Source organism: Pituophis catenifer, unplaced genomic scaffold (genome assembly GCF_029215685.1).
Source record: "Pituophis catenifer annectens isolate HBS135680 unplaced genomic scaffold, rPitCat1.0.hap2 SCAF_4, whole genome shotgun sequence".
Lineage (NCBI taxonomy): Eukaryota > Metazoa > Chordata > Lepidosauria > Squamata > Colubridae > Pituophis > Pituophis catenifer.
In genome coordinates, this window is record NW_027256884.1 from 104,967,801 (window position 1) to 104,987,561 (window position 19,761).

Below are 19,761 nucleotides of genomic sequence, written 5' to 3' on the forward strand. Positions count from 1 at the left end.
ATGCTTACATGTCTCAGTATAAGAAATCTGCTTTGCTCTTGGACAGCTCTTTTTATGAGGTAGCTTTTCTAAATGTTCAGCAAAGTCTGCTTCTCTGCAGGTTACATCCTGCTCACTGAAGCAATCTAACTCCCGCTCTGCTTGCAGAAGCAACAAAGAACAGTGAGTTTCCATTTTTAATAGTCCTTCCTATAAAGATATTTACAAGAACATTTGGGCTTCTTTCTTCTTATTTTCTCCAACCAAATATACCCAGATTTTTCAATTGCTCCTCCAGGACTTCCTTACCATCTTTGCCATTCACCTTAGGATCATAGGCATCCAATGTAAATTTTAATTAAAAAAGAAGATGATGCAAACCTTGGCCTCTTATACATATACATCAACACTGAGTGAAAGTACTTAAGTCATGGGAAGGGAGTGTTGTGATGTAACAACAACACAGTCCATAACTTGGCCAATTTTGAACCCAACCAGAAACACCTATGCTTAAGATATTCTCTTGTTCAGCATTCCCAACCTGGGTGCCCTCCAGACCTGTAGACTTCAGTTCCCATAATTCCTCAGCCAGGATCAACTTTGCTGACAATTTAGAAAATTGAAATCCACATATTTGAGAAGTGGGCTCAGACAACCAATAACAACCACAGCAGCCTGTCCTCAAGTCCATTCAGGAAGTTAAAATTGTATTTAGAGTAATAGTGCATTCATGTAAAATTAAGCCTTTTGTCTTGGCCTATTCCAAAGCATGTCCTTCATGGCACCTTTTATATAACAAACCCAAAAGAAGTTTGAAGGTTCAACAAAAATTTCTTTAATAAATAATAATGGCTCACAATTGTTCATGAGTTTCAGCCTGCCTACCTGTTATTTTTTTTCTGATAAATGTACCTCAACTCAAAATTTGTTGGAAGTTGCATTTTTTAATTATATATGAAATATATTTATTTATTGGGGCCAGGCATCTACATGGCAGGGAGGGGGGGGGATTTAAAAAAGTCAAGATAATAGCCACAATCATGTTATCAAAGCCCTGCCCCTTTTAATGTACATTATATATTTGGCACAGTCTACAGGTAGTCCTTGACTTATGGCCATTCATTTAGCAATTGTTTGAAGTTGCAACAGCATTGAAAAAAGTGATTTATGACCAATCTTCACACTTACAACTATTGTAGTACAGTGATCAGAATTTGGAAACTTGGTAACTAGCAAACATTTGACAGTTGCAGCATCCCAGGTTCACTATCTCCATCCTTCCCAGTGAGCTTCCGAAAAGCAAAGTCAATAGGGGAAGCTGGATACACTTAATGATTCACTTAAAATTGCAGTGGTTCAATTAACAATTGACAAAAAGGTCATAAAATCAAGTGTGACTCACTTAACAACTGCCTTGCATAGCAACAAATTCTGGTCCCAATTGTGGTTGTAAGTCAAGGACTACCTATACCTATGATTATAGACATCATGTTCATCTTTTTTTAACATCTCTTTCTGCAGGACGACTATCTGGGATATTGTTGGAAATACCAGTTTCACATTAGGTTAGCTTCCCTTCCCTTCTTTTTTCTTTATTTTTTGAAAATAAAATTAAATAGATCAGTGAGTGGTGATCATCACAGAACATATTGAAAAGGATATTATATTGGGAATGCATAATCTAGAAAAGTATGTAATTCTACAAATCCAACAAATGCAGTTAATCTGCAATGATTAGTACATACATTAATTATAGTTGTTCCACTAAAATAAAAAGATCAGGCAGTATTGGGGAAATTACAAGAACATGATTATTAACTAGATTTTATATTAGCTTTCTTTCTTTTTTTCAGATTTACAGGAAAATTGTCTTGTTTATGTAGCAGAATGGTCTTGCTATGGAAAACAATTAAACATCCTTGAGCTTTGATATCGGTAAACAGAAGCAGGAAGCCAGATATTCCCACGTACAGTTTAAATAGCTGTATCTCCTTTGTAGCAGGTGATAGCACCTTTAAAACTTGGATAATCTTGAAATCCTAAATAGCATTTAACCTGGGTAGTACTTTGATGAGAGACCACCAAATATCTCAGAATCATAAGCCGGGCTGAGAAGTTGAAAAAAAAAAATCTTGGAAGAGGTCAAAGGCAAACAGTTTTTCTAATGTTATTGAGAAAATAACAGATGCTTTCTTATAATCACTTAAGGAGCAGATTGATTTGACAAAGAATGTACTTTTCATTATCTTCAGAAGGGGCTGGGAAAAACACTACAAAATTCCAAGACTATTAGAGGCATAGCTCAGAATGTGACTTTAAACAGAAAAATTCAGATATCAACTCTTCTCTGACAAATCTTGCATGCTTTAGTTTTCCGACCATGTTGAAGACCTGGACTGAGATGATATTCCATGCACAATAGATTTCCTTCCTTGGCTTCTCATGATGAAAGGTTTGAAAAAGCTGATCTCTGGGAAGAAATGCTACAGACTTCTAAATTTGTAAAGGAACTCCCAGCATCACTGGTGTATTCTGGATAGGAGGAGCTAGAGGAGATGATGTTTTTCAATCTCTGAAGTGCAATAATTAACAGCAAAAGAAGGAATGCCAAGAGGCTAAGGAAGATTGAAACATAAACATAGACGTTTGACATGCGATTGGAAGGTGAATCCATGGATGTTGAGAGAGAGGTGGGGTACAGCTCCAAAAAAGTTCCATTTTCAATATTTGCTATTAATCCAGATGTGGAGTTGAGTTCCGACATTTTTTAAAAAATATTATTAATATGTGTGTTTAGTAACACAATGGAAAAGACTTAATAGTCAAAAAGAATTTTCTGTAAAACCTGTGGCATCTTGAGCCATTTTAGTAGTGATTAAATCCTTATAGCAGATTTTAACAGCATGTTATGTCTTGGTGCTGTAAAGAGATAAAAATCGAAGGAGATAATGAAGCAATAGCATTTGAAAATTAATTTCTGTTGACAGTTTCATTCAATACTATTTTGAAATGATATATTGTCATCTATAAAAAACAATTTCTATTACATGTAGATTAAAATGAAAAAAAAACAGGCATGGATATTTTGAATACATATTTTACATTTGCAACCATGGAAGTAATTTAGTAGATAATAAAGATTGAGAATCTGAGCTGTGCATACTGCTGTACATCTTGCAATTAACCCACAGTAAATTAAGTTCTATAATGCTATTATTTAGTTCTGATCTGGTATTTTTTTGTTAAATATAAATATAGAATTACAAATCAATTAGCACATTTCTTTGAATTTTCTAAGATATTTGAGAATTGCCTTTTTGATCAATCAAATGGTAATTCAATGCGTAAGTTTATGATTTGGAAGCTACATTATTTATTCTTGTTCCAAACATGATTTTGCTCTTCAAATCTTTGTCTACAACTCTCATCATCATATTAGAATAATAGAAACATCATCTCTGGTTGAGAGTGATACTTAAAGGAAAAACAAATACACATAGAAATGGACAGAGCCACTGACCACAAGGATTAACAGGACCGTATCAAATTAATATCACTTAGAAAACACAAAAAATACCTTTGAATGTCTTTTGCTTTGGTATAACCCCAAGTAAGAACTCATTTTTTTTCTTCCCAGAGTTGTTTTCATGAAGATAATCTGCATGGGAATAGATGGCTGATCTTTAAGCACTAAATGCAGTATAGAACTTTTTGCTTTTATGCAGAGGGTGTCTTAAGCCTCTAAGTGTAAACATTTTAATTTAAGCAAAGGTTTCATATGTAACTGGTCTCTTGCTGCTAAAGTTGACGAAATGTTGGCTTTCTTTGTGGACTTTTATAGTTAGGTTTGGGTTGGAGTTTTCATAATGCTTTTCATTGTGTTTTTAATTACACTTCTCTTTGGTTTCTTTAAGTACCCTGTACTGGTTTTTAAAAAGCATGTAATGCTTAACAAGAAGTGATAATGATATGCCAAATTTTCATTGAGCTAATTTTCCTTGAAACTATGCACTGAGAGAGAAAGAAAACATTCGTTTAAAAACCCTAATTGTTTTGTATGTTTTGGGACTTGAGGAAAGTATAGCTATTGTAATCTGCTGCTCTTATAGGATAATTTAAAATTGTTCCTCACTTAGCAACTGTTTGAACTTATAATGGTGAGTGGTACTTATGACCAGTCCTCACACTTACATCGGTTGCAGTGTCCCATGGTCATGGGATCATCATTTGTGATCTCCTTTGCCAGCTTCCTACAAGCAAAATCAGTGGGGAAGCTGGCAGAAATGATGGCAACTACATCATTGCTTAATGACAGCATGGCATTCACTTAACAATGGCAAATAGCGCCAAAAGTTCTGTGACAATGTGACCCAATCACATGACATCATGCTTTATAACCCTGTAACTTAGTAACAGAAATTCCAGTCCCAATTGTGTCATTAACAAAGGACCACTTGTACTACTTTTCAGGGAAAAGAGAAAATATACTGCAAATAACTTTATTTAAGCACAAGTGTGCAAAACAGAATGGAATAGTAAGATACAAAGTAGAGAAACTTATGATCTCTTTTCAAATACTGGAAGAATGTAAACACAAAAGAAAATTAAGACCTCAGAATTTAATATAGGGAATGATTTATTCTACAGATTGCAGCTGAATGTTAGAAAAAACTTCCTAATAGTAAACAGTAGCTTGAGCTAAGATTTAAAGGTAGTTGACTATCTAAAACAGCAGGCATGGGAAATACTGCATTTGGAAAGTAAGTAGGGATATGGTATCAATGATTTACCATATGGAATTCTGGATTGGCTGGAGAATGCCCCATTGCCCCTATATCTGTTACTATTTGTTTATCCTATTTTCCAATCAACAATTGAAACAAAACAATAGAATAGTTCTCCTTGTGTTATACTAATTGATACTACTTCACATCTATTTGATAATATTGGTAATATTTTGCTTTATTTTCTTTTTATGCTACACTGATAAATCTTATCCACAAAATATGAAATGAGTTGACAGTGCAATAAAAATAAAGCCTTATTTTGTTTTTAAGTGGCAGCTTTCTCTTTGCAATAACCCAGGAAGCTAATGGAAACATTTACATGCAACCATTCTTTGAATTACATATATTTGAATACCTATATATTAAGGCATAATTGAGCAAACATATTCAAAGAATGCAAGCGAAACTGAATTTTTCATTTAATACATCTAAAGAGGATATGTAGCATTTAAGAGTTAGATATGACCCAGATATGAGAATCTGAAATAAGGTTCTGATGGGATCATGTCACTCTTCTACTACTGCAATAAATTGGATGTTCATTCAGATAACCTTGTCTGCACAGTGACATAAATTCTCTTACATTTTCAGTCTCACACATTCCTATCTGCATAATTTGATTCTCTCTATTTATCCACCTGTTTCTGTGAAAACACAACTTACAATTTACTGATTTGCAAAGCTTGTCCAAAAATTGTGTACTGAAATACAGTACAATTTAGTACTTTGCCTGGAAAAGAAGTTCTCAGTGCAAGTAATTTGCTATACCATCAAGTCTTGCTCTATCACCTTCCAATCAGGATCAGACTAAAATCTGATGAATCTACTGGAGAATTCTATCAGTATTTCTTACATCTACAAAAGTATTCCAATACTTTTCAGTCTTTTTTCTAACTGTTAAAACTGCTTAATTGCATTTTGGAGAAAATCTGCATTAATACCAAGTAACTTTGGTCCTCCAGGATAAGCTTTTTTAAAACAAACAAACAAATTAAGTAGTGGATCTAGGAACACTCCAAGCTATATGATCTTATACTGTAGAAGATAAGTCTAGCAATCCCAATGGTGGCATTTCCTCTAAGCAGATTAGCATGTGCCAATTCAATGTCTATAGAGATTCTCAGTTATCCAAGTCATGGTTGTCTCAAAGGTGCTTTATCAGGAGGCAACTGGACTTTCTTGTTTTGTTTTGGTTTTTTGTCTTTAAAAAAAAGGAAGTCTAGTTGCCTCCTGAAAAAGCACCTTTGGGTTGGCTTTTGTTGGCTAATGTTTAGCAGATTCCAAATTACATAGGCCATCTTTAAATAGTTAATAACAGAACAGATTTTCCAATGAGGTGGTGGGATCTATTTCATTGGTTATATTTAAGAAAAATCTAGCCAGCCATCTGTTCTGGCATACAACCAAGAACTGAACATTAGTCTAAATGACTCCTTACAGTCCCAGTTACAATTTTACAATTACAGGAAATAAAATTCCTTGGTTTTTTTTCTAACTTATTAAATTCAGAAAGGAACAGTAACTATTTGAGCTTTACACACGTTTTTAACTTCTCTGTATAAGAAGCGCCAGTGGCCTGATTGACATTTGCAGAATTTGCACAACAGTTACTATAAATTTTTAACTAACTTTGGGAATTTAGCAAGACAGATGAAGAGAGTCTCTGTCTGAGTTTTGAACAATGTATATATTTATCCTTTTAGTAATTTTCAAGTATTCAGTAAACAAAAGCTATAAATTCATACATCTTTAATGAAAATAGGGACATCTTCTGATTTTACTGTAATGAGAACAAAAAGCAATATTCACAATAATGGAAAATTGGTGCTACATATGAAGCACATATTCCAAAGTTCCTTGATTGTGGATATCCATTAAGATATGGGAGATAATTTTTCATGTCGCATTGAAGTATAAATGCCAATAATGTAAACATTATTATATCTTTACTGCAGAGTGCAAATCTCATTACTCCCAGACAGACTGATCAGTAAACAAGTTATCTGAGAATGATATGCTGATGTTCAATATGATTAAGGCAACAGATTCTGGACAGGTTTATAGGACAGGAAATTTTGTTGAAAAATCTAAGACAGATCTGGAGTGAGAGTTAGAGGTACAATGGACATTGACTAGTATTTTTCAACTTGGCAACTTTAAGATGTGTGGTTCTCGATGCTGGCTGGGGAATTCTGGGAATTAAATTTGCCAAGGTATAGGCATATCTTATATGAAATGACTATATTTGAGTGTAGGGAAGATCAACTCATAAATCAGTCTATAGATTTTTCTCCCAAATTTCCTGGTAGAATCTCTGTAAACTGCAATGTTTTATGCTGTAAACATATTTAGAATCAGATAACAATTCTCTTGGGCTGGATTTGAATCCCTTGTTATATCACTTTTATCCCTTTTGTCTTGGAATCACTTAACCCTAAAATTGGCCCAAATGTAATAAAAATATCTGATGTAACAAGAGCTACTGCATAATACATCATTCATATCGAACTCTCTGGATAATTGCATTTATTAGTGCAGAATACCATTCCAAAAAATTAAAGATAATGGAACTCAACTACACCATCTATTTTAGAACTGGGAACTGATGATACTTTCAAGTTTAATTATGGAAGCCTCACTTCATGTAATAGAAAGCTACAATTCACCATGCACACAATATACACGCAATCTACTCCCCAAATGCTTCAAATCATTTCCCAACCACTTCCAGTTTTCACTTCATTGTTTCTATTTTCAACCAATGAAATTCACTAAGAATGAATGTGTGCATCATTGTCACTATATGAAACTAATATAAATTCTTCCCCTTTGCTTCGCTTCTTCTTCATGCCCTATAAGTCTCTTTAACAATTTTTTTTCATATGCTACACTGCATTTGAATATTTGTTTCCAACACTGCAAGCTGCATGGCAGTTTTCAATCACAGCTGAGACAACAATTGCCTGAATGATTACATGAGCTGGTCCTGGAATACAAAATGAAAAACAAAAACAAAAACAAGTATGCAGCAACATACTTTGGGATAAAAATCTGTTCATTCACTCTAGTTAAAATGAAATGTATAGAACTGTTTTAGCAGAAGACTATGAAAAGCAGTTGGGTAATGTTGGAGAAACAAACCCAAATCAAAGTTATGAGAATACCTACAGTTGGTCAAAGGTTGGATAAGATCCCTTATAGTTACACAAGTTATCTGGCATATTCACATATTATGCAGAAAGATGGGCCTTTTGTCAAACTATAGAAGTGTTCAGTTTCTGTTATAATGCAGGACACTGTTTACTAAGAACCTTGGAATTTAGAAGAGCTGAGTTTACTTATTCCATTGAATTATGTATCTACAGTATGTATAGCTCCAGCAGAAAATAACCCAGTAGCATTCATCCTGATGAATCCTGAATCCACAATCTTTCAGGGAAAGTTTATCACATATCCTAAAGCATTAATCTAGCTTCTGATTAAAGGTAAAGGTTCCTCTCGCACATATGTGCTAGTTGTTCTCAACTATTAGCAACACACTTTTTACTATACTTACTTCATTGTTCGATTCTCCTACCCACCATTCTCTTGCATCTTTTAATCCTTCTGTAAAAATGTACCATAAATTCCATCTTCTCATAGTGCCATATTGCTCTACCCAAGATCAAAATATGGACTGTTTCTCTAAGCAGCTTCATTATATAGTTCCTTCGTTTTCCAAAAATTACAGTTATCTGCCTAGCTGTGGAGTCCTTCATGTTCTCTGAGTTTGGTTATTTGCTTGCAGACATTTCTTTATCTGACTAGGTAACACCAATGACACCACAAGTTCAACCCTAAAGTACATATATTCTGTTTTATTGGAATCTGCTTGTTAAGCAGAGGTTATGCTGACAGCAACAGACATGGGGCTTACTTAGACTGTTCACTACATTTTTAGAAAACCTATAAATGGTTTACTGCTACAAAACTAGAAACCATTTTATAGTTATGTTACTTTTTAATATTATTTTGATACATGTTAATATTAGGTTGAGTTCAGATTTAGAAGTTAGAATCTTAGCTCCTTAAATTAGAAAGTTAAGATACAGTCTCCTTATACCAGAAGTGGTATTCAGCAGGTTCTGACCAGTCCTGGAGAACTGGTAGCGGAAATTTTGAATAGTTCGGAGAACCGGTAAATACCACCTCTGACTGGCCCCACTCTCATCTATTCGCTGCCTCCCAGAGTCCCAGCTGATTGGAAGGAAATGGGGATTTTGCCATAACCTTCCCCTGGAGTGGGGTGGGAATGGAGATTCCCACCGGTAATAAAAAAAAATTGAATCACACCACTGCCTTATACGGTCTCCTGGAGACCTCATTAACATGTCTGTATAGTTTTCTTAGTAACAATAAAATGATTTGACATTTCCTTTTTGGTTTTCTTTCATACTGAATCTAATCTTAGCCTTGAGATTTTCTAGTTGCCTCTTATCTATCTGCACTGGACTAACCCTCCACTGACTTCAATGGGTCTCTTTGAAATGATTAAATCTAAATTCTAAAGTATAAATCTAAATCTAATTAAATATAAAGTATATTAAATTAATAATGGTATTTTAAATATTACTGAGTGTCCTAAGTAGGTACAAAATGGTTTTATAAATGCCCACATTATTTTTAATAAAATCATTTGTGTTTATAATTTCTAACAATCCAATATGGCATTAACTTCCCATACCTAATGTAGCAATAAGCAAAATTTTTGAAACTCAAGATAAGTGCATGATAAAAATATTGATATCAATATTAATCTAATATTAAGATTAGAAAGGATTTGATACTTGAGTCTCCATAATACTTCAGCGTGTTAGGCATTTTGAAATCATCGAAGATTATGATTATGATAAAATTTGTGTTTCTCCTTGTAATACAGCTGTTGTTCTCTGCAGTACTGTCAGAGTACTGGTAAATCCACTAGCAAGCTAGTGCTATGCTGAAAAGAGGTCCTATCAAATATCATGTTTAACATCTATGGTTAGTCATTAACAATCATTCATTTAGTGACCATTTAAAGTTATGACAGCACTGGAAAAAAGTGACTTGCAACCGCTTTCTTAGTTCTTATGTAACAGTTATGTTACTTAGTCCTTACATAATACTTACGACTGTTGCAGCCTCTCTGTGTTTGTGTGATTGTGATTTAGGCGCTTGGCAATCATGCATTTATGATGGTCACAGCATCCTATGGTCACATGATCGCCATTTGCAACCTTTCCAGTCAGCTTCTGACAAGTCAATAGGGAAGCTGGCAGGAAAGGTTGTAAGTCACAGAATGGCCACAATGATTCTCTTAACAAACGTGGCAAAAAAGGTCATGAAATCATGTGCTCACTTAGCAACCAGAAGCCAACAACACTTAACAACTTAACTTAAATCTCTAAACAAACACCTCAAGATCTATCTGTATTAGAGAAGAAAAGTTGATCTCTTTGGACCGGCAACACAAGCATGCATTTTCTTTGGGAGATAGTAAACGTGAAAGGCAGTAGGGATTCGAACCGCTGAACTGCCGACCTTTCAATCGACAAGCTCAGTGTCTTAGCCACTGAGCCACCGTGTCCCTAGTGCCACGTAATGGGGTGAGCTTCCATTACTTGTCCCAGCTTCTGCCAACCTAGCAGTTAGAAAGCACATAAAAAATGCAAGTAGAAAAATAGGGACCACCTTTGGTGGGAAGGTAACAGGGTTCCATGTGCCTTTGGTGTTTAATCATGCCAGCCACATGACCACGGAGATGTCTTCGGACAGCGGGAACGGGAATGACTAGCACATATGTGCAAGAGGAACCTTTACCTTTACCTTTTACACGTAAAAGGAATTGGCCTTCATGGTCCTTTCCAACTCAATGATTCTGTCTTATTGCAAGCATTGAAACTGTGTCATTCTGAATGTTCAGACTGGCATGGAGTGGTTGCATATAATTTGACACATAATGAAGCATTCAGATATCATATTCACCTGTGGCACAAAATGCATCATCAATAATTCTGGCACCTTCCTAACAGGGACCATAAATTTCTCTCCCTACAGTAAAATGTAGATATTTTGGATTTATCCAGAAGATTTCTGTGCTACTATATGACATTTAAGGCATTATACAAATATTAAGGACAGCTAATGCAACTAATAGTTCAACATATTTGAACATTTGAAAAGACAAATACAAAGGAAAAATATTTAACAGGTGCAAAATGCACACTTAAGTTGAATGTTTAAATAAAAGTACATGTGTTTTAAGAAGGCAGTAAAGGAGATGAAATGTCAGGGAAGCTCTTTTATTGAGTTAAACCATTCTTCCATCTAGTCCAGTTCCGATGACACCGAATGCCAGCAGCTCTGCATGATTTCAGAGATGCATTTCTCCAGGCTGCCTGGAGACATTAGAAGTTGAACCTTGGCCTCTGCTGTGCAGCCTAAAGACACAAATCACACAGTAAAACTAGCTGAAAGCTGAAACAATTCAACAAGCTGAGAAAATGAACTGATCTTCATTTGATGCCAAAAGGCAGGCATTTAAAGAAGACATTCGGTAGCTGGGACACTATTACTACAACGACAACAACAACAACTAACTTCTCTCCTGCAATAGTGTCATATTCATTTGGTAAAAATACCCAGAAAAAGCTTCTAAATCATTTAATGATTGGGGCCTGTAGAGAAATAAATTAATCTTATACCGTAGTTGTACTTGGAATGTAACCAAAATGTCAAAGAATAGTGTATTACAGTAACTTAAATGAGCATTAGAAAATGGATGGTTTAAGAAAAGTATTTCCTGCCCAGCTTACTAGCCTAAACTGAGATTCTTGTTTCTATACTGTAGAGACCACCTTTATCTTCAATGATACAGATCAATGATTTCAAATCGCCTCCATTGTTGGCCAAAGTCCCATAATGGGTTCTTTCTCTTATGAAAAGATTTCTAGCTCATCAGACAGCAAAAGCAGGAGCCCATAAATATCATGTTAACCACCATACTATTTAAATATCTGGAATGCTGAATGTACTATAACTGTCAGATCCCAAGGGAAAATTGAAATAAGGGGTCTTGGCAGCTTCACAGACTGGGCCTATCTATCTCTATTACCTCTCAAGTCTGCTAGTCCCCCCGCCCCATCAAATTTCTCCTCCTTATAGCCATCAAGATTGATTCAAATTTTGTCGCCTTTATACCATGCTAAGCCATTATTTCCTTAATTATGTTTCCCTGAAAGAAAACACAATAGCTGGCTTTTCATAACATGTTAATCCCACACCATATAAACATTATGAGTTACATGAAGCGTTCATTCAACCATGAAGTGTCCATGCTCCAGCTCCAATACTCTGGTTCCACCTCTAGAAATGCTCATGGGCCAGCTGTCCACCAGCAACTCAGTGCTGACTTTGCTTCCTGTGATTTCTATGCAACTAAGAATTACCCTTTAGTCATTATACAAACAGCAGCATGGTGGCTCAGTGGTTAAGACACTGGGCTTGTTGGCCTGAAAGCCATCAGCCCAGGTTTGAGGCCCAAGCACCATGCAATGGAGTGAGCTCCTGTCCTCGTTCCAGCTCCTGCCAACCTAGCAGTTCAAAAGCATACAAATGTTGCTGGGAAGGTAACAGTGGTGGGAAGGTAACAGTGCTCTGTGATGTCATGCTGGCTACATGTCCAAAGAAATGTCTTTGGAGAGGGCTGGCTCAATGGCTTTGAAATGGAAATGAACATAGCCCCCTGTACAGTGGTGGATTTCAATTTTTTTTACTACTGGTTCTGTGGGTGTGGCCTGGTGGGCGTGGCTTGTTGGGTGTGGCAGGTGAAGGATACTGCAAAATCTCCATTCCGTCCCCAATCCAGGGGAAGGTTACTGCAAAATCCCCATTTCCTCCCGATCAGTCAGGGCTTGGGAGGCAGAGAATTGATGGGGGTGGGGCCAGTCAAAATTTTTACTACCGGTTTTTCGAATTACTCAAAATTTCTGCTATCAGTTCTCCAGAACTGGTCAGAACTTGCTGAAACCCACCTCTGCCCTTGTAGTCAGCAATGACTAGTGGAGTAAAATCTGCAGGAACTCCTTTACCTTTATACAAACCTTAACCATCTTACTGTTAGCCATTTTTGGAAAACTTTATGAAAATATTTGACAGCTCCTTTGAGAAATGTGTGGCATTTTTGTCATGTTTTTGGTTATTTGCATAGTAACTAACTGAAAAAGTTTACATTAATTATTTGCAAGTTAGCTTAGAATCAGAACAATGTATACTGATGAGAGAATTGGCTTGTATGGAAGCAGTTTTCCTACTAATACCCATTTATCCTACGCCACTTTGTACAAGAACAGCCAACAACTGTAAACTGCATTTATTGCCTGCTATTACCTTTTGACCTTTTAAATCTGGAGAAATTATGGCAGACAAATGCTTTATAGAAAAAGGATAGATGTTTAATTAGACTAATTAGAGCTCTTTATCAAGATCTTATTATGAGGACAATCCTAAATGAGGTTTCAATAGACCAAATCAGCTGCGCCAGAATTCCTGGGAAGCTTTGCTTAGCCACTGTGCTATTCTGCTGAGTATACATAATATACTAAAAGCAGTCTGAGAAGTTATTTCTAGAAAACTGAAACATAAAGATTTTTTTTTATACAGAATGAAAATGTCATGATCCTTCCTGTCACAATGCAGAGACTATAGTGATACATGTTCCATAAATTATCTTATCGTTGTTAGAAAACAAGAATGCAGTAATGTTTCTGGCATAATGCAATGAAAACATCTTAAATGACATTCCAATTTTTTTTTAAAGCAGGTCTTTTACTTTTGTCTCCCTTTCTGCCAAATTTCTTCCAAAGTAAATTGGAAATGCCAGCTGGATTAAATCAAGAAGCTCAGAAGCTATATAAATATATTACAGAAGAAAAAGTGAGCAAGTAGCCAAAACAATGATAACTTTTTAATAATGCTAGATACTACCATATTAATGCAAGGGGAAGTATTTTTAAATACTACTTAGTTGGTTCCTTTTTCTTTTTCAACATATATTTTTAATGAAGAAACAGAATCATTTGTGGTGTGAAGGCCAGAATCTTCTAATTTATTATTGTCTTAAATTGATAAGATTCTAATTTAACAAGTTTAAGAAAATTAAGATACAAATACTGAAAATCTACAAAGGAATACTATATCCATAATATTGATGCATTAAAAAGTATATTTTTCAGTGCAGCAGTAGGCTAATCTCAAATGTTTCCTAAAGTATTTTCGATCTTGCAATCTGTTATGCATTATAATTATAACAAGCCTGTCAGGTATTCACAGCCACTGAAAACCCATACCTATGTATCAATTACAATCTAATTCGTATTTGAGCTTAAAGAACAAATATTGTTTACGATAAAGCAAGGAGAACTTTGAGTATACCTTTTAGTAAGGTTGTAAATATACCTGATACTTTAAGTTTGGGGGAGACTTTTTTTTATCTAGTATCATTGTCAAAAATGCTGATAATAATTACTTAGAGAGAATGACAAAATCTGGCCTAAAAGCATAAATATCCAAATGCTTTTTACACTTAAAGCAATATCACTTATGTTACGCCCAGTCAAAACAATAACCTGATTTATATAATGTAATATAATTTATATAACACTCTAACATGTGATTAGATCAATGTAAAAATACTGAAATAAAACAACTGTTCCATTCCACTGCAACTGTTTTCAGAGTTCACACTCTCCACTCTAAGTACATGAAGCATGTTTAAGAAACTTGAATGAGATCCGAGATATCAAAAACATTATTTCAAAATTCATCATATTCTTCTTTCTGAGTTCTTTTTAACTACCCTAGTGTACTCCTAATTACATAATTGAAAATAAAAATGATTAATGATCAATATTTTAATATTGATCATTATGCTTTTACCTCTTTAACTATTAGAAATAAGGCTCCCTGTAAGAGAAGTTCCCACATCTATATTCAACATTGGATAACTGCAGGATCATGCTGTAGCACTGATGATGCTCATGTGTGAAACAACCTTCACAAGTCGAGGACGACTGAATTTATTTATGAATCACCTAACAAAATCGCCAGCAGTTAAATATAAGGCAGCTCATGCTGCTACCAAATGAAGTTTTTTTAATCTAATTTTATACATATCTGCTTTTAAAAAGGTGCAGCTAAGTGTGCTAAATCTTAGGTATGAGATTGCAGGATTTCAGTGTAAGGACTGTACATTCCAATACATTTTTTTATAGAAGAAATAGACATTTCCACCTAGATGAGCATAGACTACTGCAAATGATGCATATCTCTTTCAACACATGAGAGAAAGCAACAGACTCCTAAAAGTAAACACTTCATTCATCTTTTTTTTTTTTAAAAAAAAAGGCATACTAATTAATGTAGAACTGTAGAACGGCTTCTGAGAAACCAGGACTGACCAGCTCTAAACTGCATACTGAGTTTTGAAATGAAATGGCTATAATATTAACAGATACACCGCTCAATCTGTTTAGCCACTGCAAGTAATTCATTTGGTGAGAAATTGGTCATGCTGTGGAAAACAATTCTGATGCTTTGGAATTGCTGGTACATGTGTGTGAGAGAGACAGATGGCAATGGAGAGTCGTCTGTATTTCCACACCACTCCCTAACATGTTGTGCATGTTGCAGTTGGTACAAAAATCCCTGGCAGAACTCTTTGCCCTCTAGACATCAGCCAGAGGGCAAATCATATGGCTGCTGTTCTCTGGAGCTTGGCTTTTTTTCTTTTTTTCTTTTTCTTTTTTCGGACCCAGATGCTGCCCTGAACTAGACTGACAGGTAAATTCAAAATGACAACCTGGATCAATATGCTAGATGGCTTTTGTAGGTGTGTGTAAAGATGGGCAACAGCGGGATTTCAAACCCTATTCAATATGGCAAAGCCAATACTCTCTGCACGTTGCTTTTATGAAAATAAAATAAAAACCCAGAGAAAAAGAAAAGGCAAAAGGATGGGAAACAAAAACGAAACGAAATAATTCATTTCCCATCTAAAAGCTGCCCTGTTCTTCACACCGAATTAGGAATCAACTCTCTCGCTGAACATTCCGGAGCATTTTTATTTATTTATTTATTTGGGCGAAGTTAAGTATTAAATAGCATCCCACCGTTTCTCGGATATATTTGCACTTGAGAATAAGTTCCAAGGAAGAAACGGGCGGATTCTATCAGGGTCCCGCGCTGGGTGGAGAAATGCTGTGGAATTGCTAGCCGGCTTTCTCGGCCACCCCGGGAAGCGACGGCGATTGAGGGGGGGAAAAAAAAAAAAGATGCTGTCGGAGGTCATTCGTTCCGAAGACCTTTCCCCAAGCCCGCCCAGCAGCGCCTGTTCAGGGAAAGGGAAGGGAAGGGAGCAAAGGGACCCACTGACCTGACGGCAGGGACCCTCTCGCGCTTTCTTCCAAGGCAGGGCGCCGTCCAGGACGGAGCCCGCTTCCCGGAGAGCCACCAACACGCTCCGCGAGCAGAAGCTGCCAAAGCCGGCGGGGCGGGGCGTGTCAGAGCGACGAGCCTTTCCCTGGGTGGAGCATTACCGCCGCTTCCATCCAATCAGCCGCCTGCGCCAGCCTCGGCTAGCTCGGGAATGGCGAGCCGAACCCAGAGCTGCGGGCCACCGATTGCTTTGCTTCCCACGGTTCGATTCGGCTCCGCATAGGAATGTGAGCCGGAGACTTGGTAGTGGTCAGCTTTGCACCGCTTGGGGGGTTTTGAACCCGGGTTTCATACATACTGCCCCCCCGACCGCCAACTTGTAGGAAATCCTCCTTTAGCGATTGTTGATGAATTCAGAATATTCCTGGAGAATGACTACGAGACTAGAGACTCACTTTCTTCATCCTAGACCTGAAGTTAACAGAAACGGGGGGGGGGGGGAGAATGGGGATATCTAGCAAGAAAATTTAAGATTTCAAACCTAAGAATAGTAATAATGATGATTTAATGAAGACCAACACCAGCTGAAGAACTGGCAGCTGCGATTTCACGTCGTTGAGTATAGTATAATTTATACGTAACTCATTTTATCTAAGGAGAGAACTCGAGAAATGAGGGGCCCCATTGAAAAGGCACTGATAATGGTACCTGGTGATTTGGGTGAATCTTCAGGACATGATTCTTTGTTTAGCAAACTGAATTGTGTTATATACATTTTTTTTTTAATTTGATTTATATGCTGCCCTTCTCCGGAGACTCAGAGCAGCTTACAGTGCGTTAAGCAATAGTCTTCATACTTTTGTATATTTTTATACAAAGTCAGCATTGCCCCCACAAACTGGGTCCTCAATTTACCTACCTTAGAAAGGATGGAAGGCTGAGTCAACCTTGAGCCTGGCGAGATTCGATCTTACTTTAATTGCAGACAGCTGGTGTTAAATTACAGTGCTTAGTCTGTTGAGCTATCCATTTGTTTTGTATATAATCAGTCACTATAAAGCAAGCTTTGGTTTACCATTGTGGGTGAATATTATATATGACGTAAAGTAGATATAATGAACAGATTCATTTTCAACTCCCATCCTTGGATTCCAGATGTGAAAGATGAGATAGGTAGTATGTCAGTGGTAATTCATTCTGTCAGAATGCAATCAAATCCAGAACTTTAAAAAAGGTAGTGTAAAATTTAAAAACATGCAGAAAAGGTCAATCAAAATAATGGGCTGAGGAAATTTTACATCCAACAGCCCAGAGATTTGTAGATCAGAACAGAAGGATATAAATGCAAGGGTCAAGGGCTGGACTTGAAATTTGAATGGAAAGAAAAGACAATCACATGGGGAAAGTGAATGTGGACAGCTCAGTGGTATCCACAGATATAGAATATATTAGTTTGAGGAGAGCCATATTAAATATTGGTACACTGAGGTTAAGTGTGACACCCTAATGAATCTTAATGGCAATGTGTTCCAAACAGACCCCCCTACCAGTGGTGGGTTTTACTTACCTTTGCTACCAGTTTGCTCGCTTCACTCGCACACGTGCCACTTCTGCGCATGCGCAGAAGCTTATGCTCATAACGTATTCGATGACTTCCAGGTGGCTGCGCGGAGCCTCCCTCTGCCGCTACTACCAGTTCTCCCGAACCAGTGCGAACCGGGAGCAACCCACCACTGCCCCCTACCCCACTTTCCAACTTCTTTATGCAATGTGTCATTAGCTTATAGATTTCCTGCCACAAGATATGTCAGAATGATCATTAGTTTATAGTTTTAAAGGCAGATTAGAAATAAATCAAAGAAGGGGTGGAGGTTTTTTTCTAATAAAGGAGAATATCTGTGACTCGGGGTAGAAATAAGGGATCCTTGATGCTCTCTCAGGTTTGTTATTTTTTTGCAAAGGTTTCATTACCTAAACTAAGTAACATCATCAGTGCTAGGATTTTTTTAAAAGTACAGATTATGTTTGTTTGTTTTATGTATCATCACACTCAGAGTATAGTAGAGTTTCTGACTAAATACACTAGTACATATAGTAACAATAAATATAAAGGTAAAGGTTCCCCTCGCACATATATGCTAGTCGTTCCCGACTCTAGGGGGTGGTGCTCATCTCCATTTCAAAGCCGAAGATCCAGCGCTGTCCGAAGACGTCTCCGTGGTCATGTGGCCAGCATGACTAAATGCCAAAGGCACATGGAACGCTGTTACCTTCCCACCAAAGGTGTTCCCTATTTTTCTACTTGCATTTTTTACATGCTTTCGAACTGCTAGGTTGGCAGAAGCTGGGACAAATAACGGGAGCTCACCCCGTTATGCGGCACTAGGGATTCGAACTGCCAAAGTGCCAACCTTTCGATCGACAAGCTCAGTGTCTTAGCCACTGAACCACCACGTCCCTTCTAGTAATTACTAGTAATAATAACAATACATACATCCTAAATTTAAAATGGCAATTGCAATTCTTAACCAAAGTCCCTTATGAACAAGCCCATAGTAAGAGTTTTTCTAAAGATCAGGAATGATAGCACTGTTTACATTTCCAATAGGAGAGAAAGCTTAGCATTCCTACTCCAAGATGTGCATGGTGAATGGGTAGGTTTCATTTAAAGTTCATGGTCTGCAGAATCCTGAACGCCAGCCGTATTGGATTTTATAAGTCAAAACCAACTGCACTGAGAAGCCTATTGATAACCAGTTTAGCTCTTGCAGCCCTACAGTTCTCATCCAGCAATAAGTGAGCTGCTGCATTTTGAACCAACTTAGCTTCTAAATAGTCTAAAAGACATCCTGTAGTAGAGTGCATTACACTAATGTAATCAGAAAGAAAAACTTCTTTCAAGCCAGGCAGTGAGGTTTTCAAAGTAGGCAAAGCATTGACAAACTTCTTGATCCAATAAGAGAAGTAAGGATGCTTTACCACTCTTTTGCCGTTGTGTAGACTCAGACATGAGCTCATACCTGCAATCAGACAAATGTATTTCTGATCCGTCGCCCTGTATCATTTCTGCTTCATTCAGGGTCAGAGAACCAGAAGAGGCCACTTTCATATGGCTGAAGCAGACATTCAGTGAACTGCTTTCCAGATTACTGGGAATGCCCCAAGAATCTGTTGGAACTGATTGCATCCATAAAGCACATAGAATAGACCAACTTAATAAAACACCCCCCACCCCCGGCTTGTGGGAAGTTGAGGCAATGGCTATTTATTTATTTGATTGCTTGCTTGTTTGTTTAGAAATTTTATATGGCTGCCCACTCAATCTCAGTGACTTTGGGTGGCTTACAAATTTTTTTTAAAAAACATATACAATAAAATACTTCTACCACTTTGCTGGCCACAGCAATCAATCAAACTAGCCACCTGGTAACTAATCTCAGGTGAACTAATCTGACCATGACAAATGTCTAACATGTCCTTTTCAGGTGACAAGCTTACCAAGAGAATTAATCCATACTTACCATGAAGACCTTGAATCTCTGGA

At 36.9% G+C, this 19,761-nt stretch overlaps 1 protein-coding gene across 1 annotated transcript; it reads right to left on the reverse strand.

Annotated features, from left to right (window-relative positions):
- Positions 1-2,419: 2,419 nt before the first annotated feature.
- SERTM1 (serine rich and transmembrane domain containing 1) lies at positions 2,420-2,758 on the reverse strand. Its single transcript, XM_070943847.1, has one exon. The coding sequence runs from the start codon at positions 2,741-2,743 to the stop codon at positions 2,420-2,422; it is 324 nt and encodes a 107-aa protein (XP_070799948.1). The 5' UTR covers positions 2,744-2,758.
- Between the last annotated feature and the right edge of the window lie 17,003 nt (positions 2,759-19,761).